Genomic DNA, 13,774 nt, shown 5'->3' with positions numbered 1-13,774 from the left:
GCCTGTAAATGTGTTGACCTGAACAGCGATACTGATAATACGATGGTATTCAATCAATCAATTTTCTTTTTCTTTCACCAATACATAGCTACCCGAGTTGTACAGTGGCATTAAATGTTTGGGAAATATATTGGCTACTGTATATTGACGCAAGCTCTCTCCTTGTCAGTATTTTATGCCATCGGTATTTAATCAATTCAAAAATAATAATTTGTTAATAACTTGTTCAAGTCCTTGTTTACATATACCGCTGTCCTTTCGAGTGTTTGTCTTTTATTTGACTCCATTCGTTAATTCTACTGTTTATATTTCCTTAGAATACAACCTACATTTAGAGCTAATGAATACATAGATAGGCAAGCATTGTGTACTAGGCTTAATCATTGATTTCCAAGTTTTGCGGGGTTTTAAAGGTCCGCCCACTGCCACTCATCCGATACACAATCCCTGCTTCAGATATTGTTTTGACATTTAGTCAGCCAATGAGGTTGAATTCTAAGACAGATGACCTGAATTGAAATCTTTATGATTAAGAAGGGCTCGTTTGTTACGCTCACTTCGCCCATTCTTAATTGTTAAAGTTTGAATTCTTGGGCCTAACTAATACTTAATATTTCGACAAGAAAAAAATGTGTTCTTAAAATTGTTTTAGAAAATCAATAATCACATTAGGGTCACTTATTACCTCACTATCATCTCACCACATAACAAGGAATACCATATCAATGATTAAGAAATTGTCGGGGATGTTTAGCGTACGAGCCCTTCTTAATCATTAAAATATTTCTTCAGGCCACCTAACTGTTTTAAAATACTACTTCATTGGTTGACACACTGTCGAAGCAAAATCTGGCGCAGCAATTGGATGAGTGAAAGAAGGCCAACCTTTAAACACTCACGAAGTTGATTTTTGATGATGAAGCCTAGAACTTAATGAATGCCTATCTGCAAGGCAATTGGCTGAAAATGTAGGTTGTATTCCTATCTTTTTAAATGCGAATGTTCTCACAAATTACTTTTGTGAAATGTTCGATCATTATTCTAAAGAAAAATAATTAAGGACAAAAACCTAAAATAGCGATTGTTCAAAAATCAACGTTGAACTCAATAGTTTTATACGTATTTAATGACACTTTGTATGTATAGTACAAAACACATTTTATTATAAAAAATAATTACTAAATATAAATGCGAATTTGAAATATCCATCAACGATCGTATATTCTATAATATAGTCGAATTCCGTTGCTTTGAACTTGCTTGACTCGAATTCCTCGTTAGCTCGAACTTCAGAAGACACGGCGTCTCCACGCGACTGCCAGGACAATGGCGGCAGCGGTACCGATGATGATGGCGACGACCCCTAGACCGAAGGCGGCGTGAAGGCTTCCGACTGCTACTGCACGGGCTTCAGGAGGGATCAATGTGCTAAACTTGATTCCCGCAATCACTGTTCCGATAAGCCCAAATACCACTGAAATGATTTTAGAAATATGAGCTACATGTATCTAGGTAATTACATCTTCGCACTTATATTAAAAGGGAGGATGTTTTATAAACTCGAAAAAGTAAGAGTAAATTTGCTCGGACAGTTGCTTTAATTTATAAATGTATGCATGCTCTTAATCTAATTTTGTATAAAATGTATTAGTTAATATGTTACCGCACAAGTACATAAGTTTGTATTTGTCACCATTGTGCACATTATCTTTCATGGGTTATCTGCCTTGTGGTTTATTACAAATTAGGTTGAAAACTTGTATCTAAAAGTGTTTCAGGTGTGTTTAAAGAAAACATGATAAAATGAAAAGTTTAACTGACCTACTTAAGCGAACTTTAACTTGACCACTTGCAGGTCAGTAAAAGACAATAGGGTGTAAAATAAAACTGAAATGATTTAGAATATGAGCTACATGTATCTAGAAGTGTTTGGTGTTTATAAGTAGACATGATAAAATAAAAGGTTTGACTGACCTATTTTTGAGAATTTTAACTTGACCATGTGCAGGTTTTAAATATTCCTCTGACAATAGGGTGTAAAAAAAACCTTCATAAAATGCTCGGACACCTACATGTACATTGGTGAATTTAGACCTACCCCCAGCCGAAGTTGTGGCGGTGGACGCTGCAATTAAGGTGAGCCAGTCTCGGACTTTGATGGCGTACATGCCAGCCAGGACAATGCCGCCGGCATGGGCAATCACTGACAGGATCATCATAGCCTGGGCAGCCTTCAGCCATACGGGTTCCCCTGTTGTAAGACATGTGTAACCATTACAGATTAGAAGTATCTATCATGTGTTTCCGGTACGGATAGAAAAATCGATTCGTCGCGTGCGACGTTGTTTACTGACGTCTTAAAGAGCAGTAATTTTAAATTTCTAAAACACGCGTTTTTTTACGATCTTTTTTTTAAATTTTAATTAAAAGTCTTGAATACATATATTTTGGATTGTGCTTTATAGAAATATCATAATATACTTTTCATAAACCATACAATAAAAGAAATAAGAAGTGGCGCGTTGTTGGGCGTGACTCATCTTACATGGGGGGTGTAAGATGGGTTTTTTCAGCACAGGTCACATGGCCGGAAACACACGTCCGGTATGCAAGAAATATCATTCTTGCATTCCGGACGTGTGTTTTCGGTCAGAATCGAGACGTCGTTACAGGGATACATAAGAATTGTCGCAATAATGAAAAAAGTATCCCAGATAGCTCATTATTGTAAAAGATCATAACTATCCAAGTGGCATAAACAACTTGCGGTAATAACTATATATACTAGCATTAACATTACGCATTTGTATCTTTATATTCAAGCATTTTCACCGTGTGGTCGTATGTATGTATGTATGTATGTATGTATGTATGTATATATAAACACATGCATTGAGAATTTGACTCCATGCGGTCATTCCTATATATATAATAGCAGTAAAATCGCGAAGTCGTATCCTTAATATAAGTAAGCATAAACATTGTGTGGTCGTTACCCGTACTAACCTCATTTTTGCCCCAGTCCGACCCATCTCCCGTACTTACCTATATCTGACCCAAATTGGACCTGACCCCCGTACGCCACACATATCGATCCTATTCCCGGCTGTGAACCGCAGGCCTCAAACAGACCTGCATTAGTCACCTCTTCATTTACCACGGATACCTGGAACCAATAGGGCAGCGCCGTGCTCAGGATCGCCAAAACTTCCGCTAAAACCACAAGCGCCAAGCCGCCATTCACATATGGATTCATTTTCTAACACTTAAAACGTCCGTCCAGAATATCACTTCAAATACTAAATATTACTTGTTCCTGTAATGAAATGTATTATATAGTCAAATTGCTTTGAACTGTCACAGGTACCTGTCCATAAAAAAAGTTTGGTTTGCTGTAACGTCGGTCTATTATTAGTAACTGATTTGGGTTTTATCTTATTTTCATTAAAGTAAATATCCGTTAAAATATATTCGGATAAATCAACAATTCGTAGGTGAGTTTCAATATAAAGGGTATGCGTCTATGAGCAAGGGTCAAGTGTTTTTGTTATCAGAGAGTCGGGAGCGGTCTAAAGATTTTCGCTACATTCTTTTGTGGATTGTTATCGTCTTTCATGATATGAATTAGGCCATAACATTTTTGAAAAATTGAGGATGGAGAGCTCAATTATTTTTTTCTGCATATTTTTATCCCATTTTAAATTATAAAAACAACAACAACAAAACAATGATAGAAACATTGCATTAACACATCACTAAAACAATCTAATGTACTTAGGACTCGTTTACAATATAAATATAGAGTCTTACATGCATTTAAGGACATTTAAGGGTTTTACACAGTGCAAAAGTGGGTATTGAAGGTCAACAACGAAGACGGTTTCAAAATTTCATGTTTTATTTTGTTTTGAGGAACAATATTTTAGGGAATAAAACATACATCCTTTGTGACATGTCTTTGGGTAATCACGTAATAGGTAGACAAGAGTCTTTTTTTTTAAAGAGTCTGTTGACAATATATCAATATATGGCTGTTTCATAAATAAATAAATTGTGTTGAAGTTGGACTTCTTTAATTATCACCATAACGACAATATATAAAGAAATTCTTGGTTACTAGAATGCAAATATCTTTCTTAAAATAGCTGTAATCACTACAAAGCCTGAAGTCATTGTTGATTTGGTTGTACTGAATATTTTGACCCAAACATTTTTTTTTAAACATTTCCGGAAAAATGCAAAAAAAAAAAATTATTAAAAAAATTGAAAATGAATGGTAAAATTTAATTTTGATTCAAATAAAACTTTACAGATTTGTTAGTGAAATTTTGAACTATTATTGTTTCAAACTATAATGTTTTCACTACTTATGACCAATATTGTACGACAATAACATTTATTTTGAACAACATTTTTATTAAATCATAAACGGTGTATTAACACATTGACATATTATTATATTTAAATTGTATGATTTATAGATATACTTTGTACAAGTCTTAATAAAATGCCCGTTCTGTTCTGTTCTGTTATGTTCTTAACTTACATGTGTATAATAAAGAAGTTTAAATTTCTTTATCTGCCATGAATAGTATTAAAATGTGCCGGACGGACGGTCGGACATGTCCGGTATATTTCCATTTGGTCTGACGGACATAATGTCCGGTGCAAAATTACATTCAGCACCGTTTAATTTTCGGCAAATTTACTTTCAGTTTCTATTTGATAGTTTTCAAAAAATGATCAGTGTTATCTTTAACTGTAATAGTATATCATGATTATTCAGCGTGTTAATCCGTGATTCACTATTTGTAAACCCCGTTATGCACATCTTATCGTAAAAGCAACAGTAGTGGGCGTTCAGAGATACTTGTATTTTGAAATTTCTTTTGTATCACTGAAACATGTCACGAGTAATTGAGAACATTACAATAAAAATCATAAAATGCCAATAGCTGAAGTTAAAAAGAAAATTAGACAATGATGAAGCTAATATGACCTACGTTTCATAGATATCTGTATTTTATACCGCTCTTATTCACTTAGCGATATTATGTTGCAGTAATTTGGGGAAAACATAAGAAATACGTATGCCTTTCATATTGTTTGTCTAATGTTGCGTTTATATGACTAGCATTTAACCACGTGGGTAAAAGTGGGCCTTGGATATTTTCGGACGCGTTTTTCATATGATAATTGACAGCATTAAATATTTTTAATAAAATGCCAATAGTTTGAGTTAAAAGGAACGTTAGAAATGATGATTAAACTAATATTACTAACGTTTGATAATCAAATTGGATTTATTACCGCTCAACTTTCTATTATTCACTAAGGGATATTTTATTGTTTTAAAAAATAATAAAAAATAAAAAAGGAAGGATGGTCAGAACACATTTAATATGTACGTACTCACATATGTTTAATTTTTAAAATAATTAGAATTAAGAATGTGTTTAAAGTTGAAATACATGTAGTAAAATACTTAAATCAAACACAAACATGTTATTTGAAACAGTCCTTTATCACTGTGAGGGAGCAAGAATTGTGACGTCACCACAAATGTGTACGACCACGGCGATCTTGACACAACAAAAGGTATGTTTGTGTATATTTTCTTTACTAAATTGAACCAAATTAAAACAATACCTAGCCCATGGTACGCCATATGATTTCCGCTTTCATGTGGTAAACTGTCTGTTATTCTTGATGTTGTAGTTTTTGAGAACATTCAAAAACAAATTCGGAATCGGCGATGCAGACGACTACACGTTTTGTTTATCTTGCAAAAGAACAATGATGAATCGGCTAATTTCAACTAGTTCTTTACAAAAAGATATATAAACAGTAAATATATACCATTTTCAATAAATTTTCAAGGCGAAATGATGTTTTTGAAAGAAATCGTACAATATTAAATTATGTGAACGACCACACTCGAGAATTTTAGGCGAACGACCACACTTTTTAATCTAATTTTGATAAGAGTGCGGATAAAGCTTCAACTACTTTATTTGTTAATGTGTATGGTATATCTTTTAGATGGAGAGTCGACAACCTCAGGTCTGCAGATATTGTGGCAAGGTCCTTTCGAACATTTCAACACTGCGGCAGCACGAAACAACACATATATTATTAGAAAACTTATTGTATTTTCTAACAATATTTTGTTTTTGAAAAGTAATCGCCGTATGTACATAACCAGGAAGGCATTTTCAGAACTGTTTTAGTAAATTTTTGCTTTTGTTTGAGGCGATGGGTTTTTAGCTCGACTATTCGAAGACTAACGAGAGCTATCCTACTCACCCTTGCGTCAAACTTTGGTTAAGGTTTTGCATGTAAGCACCTTTAAGTCATTATCTCAGCAAATACATGTATTGCATTGAAACTTCAGACAGGCGTTTCCAACTATCCAACAGACTTAATTAATCAAGTAAGATAGCACAATTTTGCATAAAATGTAAATTATGGCCCTTTATTATTCGACTAAAAGATTCTGGTTAAGGTTTTGCATATACACCAAAACTTTGCAATCTAAATTTAAAAGCGACGGAACGGTTGAGCGCGCTGTCTCTGTGACAGCTCTTACTATAAAAGATCATTGCACTGTGATTAATTTCATTTTTTGTGATTTTTTTTCAGATTTTTTTATTAGTAAATTCTTGTATTATTTTGAGTCGATAGGTTAGCATAAAAGATTATTGTAGGTGATTCATTTCACTTTTTGTGATTTGCTCTGTGATTATTTTTGTATGTTTAAGTTTTACATGTAAACAGCCTGATCAGTATTACATGCTATATCAATCGTATAATTGCGATTGTTTCACAAACAAATGCGGACATTTCTGTTTCATATTGATGTGATTTATACTCTGTGTTTACTGTGATCCGTTTGTATTTTTAAAATAAAGACAATAAACGTTATAAAATATCAGTTTTATTTGATTAATCTTCACTATTATTGCCATATAATAACACTGATTAATGCCATATAAGTGAATAAAGGCACAGCACATATTAAATCAGAAACAATTGTAATTGAGTAATGACTACACATGTCATTCGCCGGCTATAAATGAACTACCCAGTAGCATTAGAAGTTCCATATGATCATATCGATAGTTAACATTGAGTGTTTAGGAATCCCATTTAGGATGTAACTAACGTTTTTCAATCATTTCTCCTCGCCATTTCCCTTCTGACACCCAGTACCCCTTTTTGTAATGAATTTCGATCCAAACATACTGTACCACTCTTCTTCCTTTTCGTCGAACGTATATCGAACATACGGTCCCTGAAATTGTGTGGATGAGATAAATTAAATGTATGTTTTCTTCATCTTACAATACAAAAATTGGTGTTTTAACAAGTTTAACGATTGACATACTTAGAGATACAGGTATCATGGGATTTGGGTGGGTTTTTACCCTATCAAATGTACGTTAGATCTTGACGTCCGAAAATTGCCCTTCGTACTTCTTTTCATTCTAGACACACATCCTTAAGTGACTTCTATCAGCATCTTACTTGACAATAATCTCCTTTACAATGGTCAAATGCCTCGAAACGCATACCGCACAATCTCGGTCACATTCTGGTGTTGGCATGTCGGATTTGTCGAGAAGATTATACACGTGTGTGCGTCCTGTGTGGATACAAATGTCCTGCGAATAGAAAGAAACATTGAGATCACGAAGGCTTTATTCAAATTTAATTTAAAAAGTGTGATCGTTCGCCTAAAATTCTCGAGTGATCGTTCGCATAATTTGATATTTTAATATTGCCTTCAAAAACATCAATACCCCTTGCAAAGGTACTCTAAATGGTATATATTTGCTTGAATAAGTGTTTTTCGTAAAGAACCAGGTGAAACTAGCCGTTTTATCATTGTTTTTGCAAGATATACAAAATGTGTGGTCGTCTGCATCCTCGATTCCAAATTTGTTATTGAATGTTCTCAAAAACTACGACACCAAAAATATCAGGCAATATACCACATGATATCGGAAATTATGTGCCGTACCATGGGCTAGGTCTTGTTTAATTCGATTCAAGATAATAAAGAAAACGTCAAAAACATACGTTTTGTTGTCTCAATTTCTCCGTGGTCGTGTTTGTTTCATTATTTTTTGTAAGTATCAAGAAAGTGGTAAAAGCTTTCAAAGTGTAAGCTGAAATAAAAGAGCGATAGATTTTAAAGCTGCACTCTCACAGATTTACCGTTTTCACATTTTTTTTTTTTTTTGTCTTTGAATGAGCTTATTTTTGCGTAAATATCTGCAAACCAGTGATTAAAGACTGCTGACTAAAGATCAGATCGCAGATTTTCATAGTTCCGTTCGAAAATTAATATTGTATGGCTAAAAGCGTTCCTAACGGTTAAAGAAAAATGCACAAAACATCATTTTTGTAACTAAAATATAAAGCTCTATTTTTTGTAAGCAGTCTTATATGACTGGTTTCCATGCATTTTCGCAAAATTTGGCTCGTTCAAAGATAAAAAAAGAAAAAAAGTTGCTAAAACGTTCAATCTGTGAGAGTGCAGCTTTAATAAAAAATTCAAAGTTTAGCATTCTATTTTATTCTATTCTAAAAAAAGATTAAATAGCTAAACTTAAAACCAAAATCGTTAAAAGAGACGTGGTATAGGAAACAATTCAGTTCTTTGTAGAAAAAATCTAAAGAGGTTGATATAATAGCAACATAATTGTTGCGTTTATATGCAGCACATTGTGATTTGGTAAATTTGTGCACGGGGACAAAAAAATGGCCCCGAAGGAATATCTCTTCATCATATAAACGCAACAATCATGTTACAATTAAAATGCGTTTATGTGCCACATCCATACAAGTTTATTTTTAAACTGCTTACTCGTTTTTAGTTTTTATGTATTTAGACTAGTAAAAATCACCGAGGACAAGGTAATTATATCAGTTTGGTATTTCATTCATTATATTTATTTTGTGAAAGGTTTGGTAAGAGTATACCTAATTTTCGATAATGCAGTTATTCATGTATATAAATAATTGCAACATAATACATAAATTCAGTGACTGTAGGAAAAACTGCATTAGAACGCACATTTATTAATGTTCAACATTAATTGAGCTCTTTGCGTTAAATAACGGGTTTTTATCATGGCGTTAAATATTGCAGGAAAAAAGTACCTAATAACAGGGGCTGGTCGAGGAATTGGTCGTGAAATCGCCAAAACGTTACACAAGCATGGGAGTACAGTTTACGCTTTAAGCAGATCAGAAGAACCAGTTATGTTACTTGTGGCTGAATGCCCAGGAATAAAACCGATACACGCTGACGTTGGGAGCTGGGATAAGCTTCGAGAGAAACTAGAAGGGGTAGAAGTTTTAGACAGGATTGTGAATAACGCAGGAGAAACTGGAAGACGTCCCTTTCGCGCACTGAAATATCCCCGACATGAACTACTTGACTTTATTGATATACATGTTCTTGGACTTATCAACACAACGCAGATCGTTGCACAAAAAAAGCCTGGATCTATCGTAAATTTGTCCAGTATCTGGTCGAAGCAAGCAGCTCCTACACAATGACAAAGGCTGCTGCTGATATGGTCACCAAGCAGTTTGCACTGGAGCTTGGTCCTCATAATATTCGGGTAAATGCTGTTAATCCAAGGCTTGTGGAAACCGATAATGTAAAAAGATATATCAAAGAAGGGTTGCAACCGGACAACATGTTTAAGGAAAGGACACCAATTCGACGAATATGTGAGGTTCATTAAGTTGCCCTTCCAGTGCTTTATTTTTTATCAGACTTTTCAACGATGGTGTCCGGGACAACAAATGTCATAGGTGGAGGCTTGATGTCGACATTTGGTACCGCCTTTGATAGGAAGAAAAATGAAAATTAACAAATTTGATGTCACGAACAGGTGTTAATGAATAAGTATTTACGCCTAAACTTCAATATCTTAAATGTACAAGTTGATCGAACTATTGTTAACAAAAAACGTAAGCATCGTAATAAGCTTAGGTTAATTTATAAATCAAGCATTTATGTTAAGAAATTCTTTAATAAATAACACCGTTTAGATCTTGCAAGTATTATGACATTTGTAAATAACCTCCCATAATACTTCATTACTATATTTAATATATATCTCACAGTTTGATTTTTATGTGTATCTTTTTTCCCTTTCTTGATACATTATTTTTTGTTCTTTAATTCAACTCACTTATACTATTCTCTTTCCTTTGTATTTAGGCCACGCATCGTTGTGACTATACTGAATATTTATATGTGTGTTTATATTTTCTATATATTTTGTCAAGAAACTGTTAAATAACATGTTTACGACAATAAACATGTCTGCCTGTCTGTCTGTTGTCTGTCTGTCTGTCTGTATTGTTATTGTTAGTGATGTTAGAACAATCTATTTATAGATCGGGTGAGAAATAATTACTGTAAGGTGCTGTTATGAAATGAAGTACTTGTTTTACAATTCTTGAAGAAAATAAATGAACTATTTGTTTTTCGGACTCCACACAATCTTACCAGCCCAGCTGCGTTCATACCCCGATAATGACACCAATCCCGCAATTCACTCCTTAAATACCAGTAGTAATTCATAACTTACTATTTGTATTGTTGTCGTAAAGTTACCTCTTGTAATTATAACACACAAACATCATAATTTGATTTGAAGTATATGAATTCATAATATAAAATATCAGACAAAGGTACAATGGAAATTTAAACATCAAAATCACTTCCATGAATATATTACTTTGTAGCGAAAGTTATATACTTGTCAATGTCCCGAGTTCGCTGGTCACAGTTGATACACGAATTCCAATATCAGTCAAAGCTGAAACCATTTGGAATTCCTTGACCATTTTCCATCGAAAACAACCTCCGATATATATATGGACGGTTTAAAATGTCAAAATCTTTACATTTAACGACGCTGCAAGTAGATCGCGTAGTAATTTTAATTTAACAGTTAAACTTAATGACTTTACTCTTTGGCATCTTTATTATTTATGTAAAAACACTCTTACCTACAATTTAACTTAGAAATACAGCATACACGTTAAAACACTTTAAAAATTTACGAACTACTTCTACCGATGTACCGGGCATACATCCGAATTTGTTTTTGATGGAAAATAGCCGAGGAGTTCCGAATGATACAATCGGAAGGAAAAAAACGTGCTTGTCCCTTAAATTCAATTTTGCAACATGTCTATAAATAACAAAAATACGGGTCCATTTTTTAACACTATGTTCAATTATAATGACATCATAACTGCTCTTCTGTATTAAACGTGTATTTGAATAAAAAGTAAATTATGCTTTTTGGAATATTGTTAATTCAAAATTGCTGATATCTGTTTCAATGAATTTGTGAAAATATTGATGCAAAAAGAAATGTATTCAAATTACCATTGATCGCAGCATCGTACGTTCTGAGATTGTGAAAACTTTTTTAGTAATCATAAACGTATATATTTATATTCAAACTGTCTTCGATACGTCCCCCTTAAAAATGTCCAGAATAAGAGCGTCTGTTTCTTAATGGGCATTGACCCCGTAATTAAGTTAATACACTGTCAAGGAGACAGACAAATTAAACCACAATCCTTTCCTTTTCGCAATGCAACCAAAGAGTCATACAGTTTTCCTGCATTAAGTGTTTTAGACTATAACTCACAATGTTCTTTAGCATGTCTTTTAACGCCTGAAACATGAATAAATCCTTAGGAAAATTAAAAGAAAGTCAATGGAAGGACACAGTTATAACGTATTCACTACTTGATATATAAACTTCGCTTGTAATAATAATCGTTCATAAACTGTGACCAGCGGACTTCCGATAGTGATGTGTTATATCGGTTAGTTTTATAGGTTTATTTTACCAATTGCATTCAAGTACAGGTTTCGTAATTTGCATATTATTATGAAATTTCGTACAAGTCTAGTGTGTGTATATATGTAGTAACTGAAATTGTATTAATATATGTGAGGTTGCCTTTGATTATTTTCACCATAACAATTATTATAAGTAGTATAATCATATCAAAGTATTGCTTTAATTTTGTCGTTGGAGTTGCTTTTGTTGTTGTTGGTGGTGGAATTGATGTTCGTGTTGTAGTTGTATTAAATTAGTGTTATAGTCAATAAATACGTTGTTTTACTTATATGTTAATCATAAGACAACCCACTCTCAAATACACAGTCATAAAGCACTGACTTTTAAATCTCCATTTAAAGGCTCAATGTCGGGGCCCGATGATCATAGTTTATATCATTCTCGTACACCATAGCGATTATTGAGCATTAGCAATCCTCTGATCAATGAGTGAATAATATGTAAAGTATACAGCCAGCTCTCAAAAACACAGTTACGCACTGACTGTATAGCAACGATGTATGTACCAGTCAATTGTAACCACGGCTCCCAGGTCCGGGGGTATACCGGGGATAGCGGGGGAAATGGGCCGTGTTTTTACCTTTCAGGTGGCTTCGCAGTGACGAGTGAATGCGGTAGTTTTGTTTTATCGCCGAAAATAGCGGGGAATGGGCCTTACCTAGGTATCCCGGGGTGCAGGGGCATCGTGCGGGGATTTTGCCAGCAGTTTGTGGATTTTACCCGGGATTGGCTGGACCAAAAGTCAAAGTCCCCGCTATTCTCCGGACCTTGGGGGGGGGGGCGTGATTACAATTGACTGGTGCATTTCAGACTCAATATCGGAGTCTGCTCACCTGTCACACTTTATACACAAACTTAAAGTAAGCGAAGGTTGTGTAAAACATACTAAGAACAAGAACTGTGTTCGTCTCTTGACTTCATTTTGTGTATAATTGTTATTGTGTCAGACAATTTCAAAACTGCAAAAACTTACTTGATATTAATACAATGTAAATAAAAAAATACTACTGATGCAAGACCAGTTCCATAAAGTCGATGACTTTGTATATTAAAACATGTTTCGGTCACAAAAACTATCATATAACATTCCATGCTATGCATACACATCTGCTTACCAATTGAAATTCGTGTTAAACAATATATAATGTATATGTCGAATAGGGTATCTCCGTTAATAAAATGTTCATGTGCCCATGAAAACGAAGTCTTAATTCTGCGTTTAGACTCACACTCAAAGGAAAGCCTTGTAATTATTACGATAAATATTTGGTATTCATTTCCTTTTAAAAAATATACGTAAATAAAATTAAAATTTCAGCAAAGTTACCCATATATCCTCAACCGGAAGGAAAATTACAGTTAAAGCAGATTTACGTGCTTTGCTTTTGAGTCTGACCTCAGACTTGCACTGAACCTGTTTTTCAATGACCGTTCCAACCCTTTAAACCTTGGTTTGTTATTTATCTCTCGTTTCCCGTATGTTAGCTAAGAATGTGTGCCTCTAAAATGGCCATTGTTGTGAGTTTGGATACTGGGCTTGCCCGGTGCGTTTGTATTATTGTTGCTTAACCTTGTCCCTGTTCACCATACAAACAACACAGACAGACCAAATACAAACAACACAGACATACCTAATACAAACAACACAGACATACCCCATACAAACAACACAGACATACCTAATACAAACAACACAGACATACCCCATACAAACAACACAGACATACCTAATACAAACAACACAGACATACCCAATACAAACAACACAGACATATCTAATACAAACAACACAGACAGACCCAATACAAACAACACAGACATACACCATACAAACAACACAGACATACCCAATACAAACAACA

The 13,774-nt window shown here is 34.1% G+C and overlaps 1 protein-coding gene across 1 annotated transcript; it reads right to left on the bottom strand.

Moving 5' to 3' along the window:
• Positions 1-1,196: 1,196 nt before the first annotated feature.
• On the bottom strand, positions 1,197-3,444 carry LOC128222885 (uncharacterized). Its single transcript, XM_052932056.1, has 3 exons — positions 3,046-3,444; positions 2,099-2,251; positions 1,197-1,474 (listed from the first exon to the last, which is right to left on the bottom strand). Exons 1-3 carry the CDS (start codon positions 3,254-3,256, stop codon positions 1,290-1,292), a joined length of 549 nt encoding a protein of 182 aa, XP_052788016.1. The 5' UTR covers positions 3,257-3,444; the 3' UTR covers positions 1,197-1,289.
• Positions 3,445-13,774: the final 10,330 nt, after the last annotated feature.

Source organism: Mya arenaria, chromosome 17, assembly GCF_026914265.1.
Source record: "Mya arenaria isolate MELC-2E11 chromosome 17, ASM2691426v1".
Taxonomy (NCBI): Eukaryota; Metazoa; Mollusca; class Bivalvia; order Myida; family Myidae; genus Mya; species Mya arenaria.
Note: the sequence above shows the minus strand (reverse complement) of the source record. Positions and strands in the feature narration are given on the sequence as shown.

Bases quoted from the DNA above. Each gene is read 5' to 3' on its own strand.
- LOC128222885 (XM_052932056.1), bottom strand. From the start codon at position 3,256: ATGAATCCATATGTGAATGGCGGCTTGGCGCTTGTGGTTTTAGCGGAA. The intron at 2,252-3,045 runs GTAAGTACGGGA...GTCTTACAACAG, and splicing joins CCAATTTGGGTCAGATATAG to GGGAACCCGTATGGCTGAAG. The intron at 1,475-2,098 runs GTAGGTCTAAAT...AAATCATTTCAG, and splicing joins CGCCACAACTTCGGCTGGGG to TGGTATTTGGGCTTATCGGA.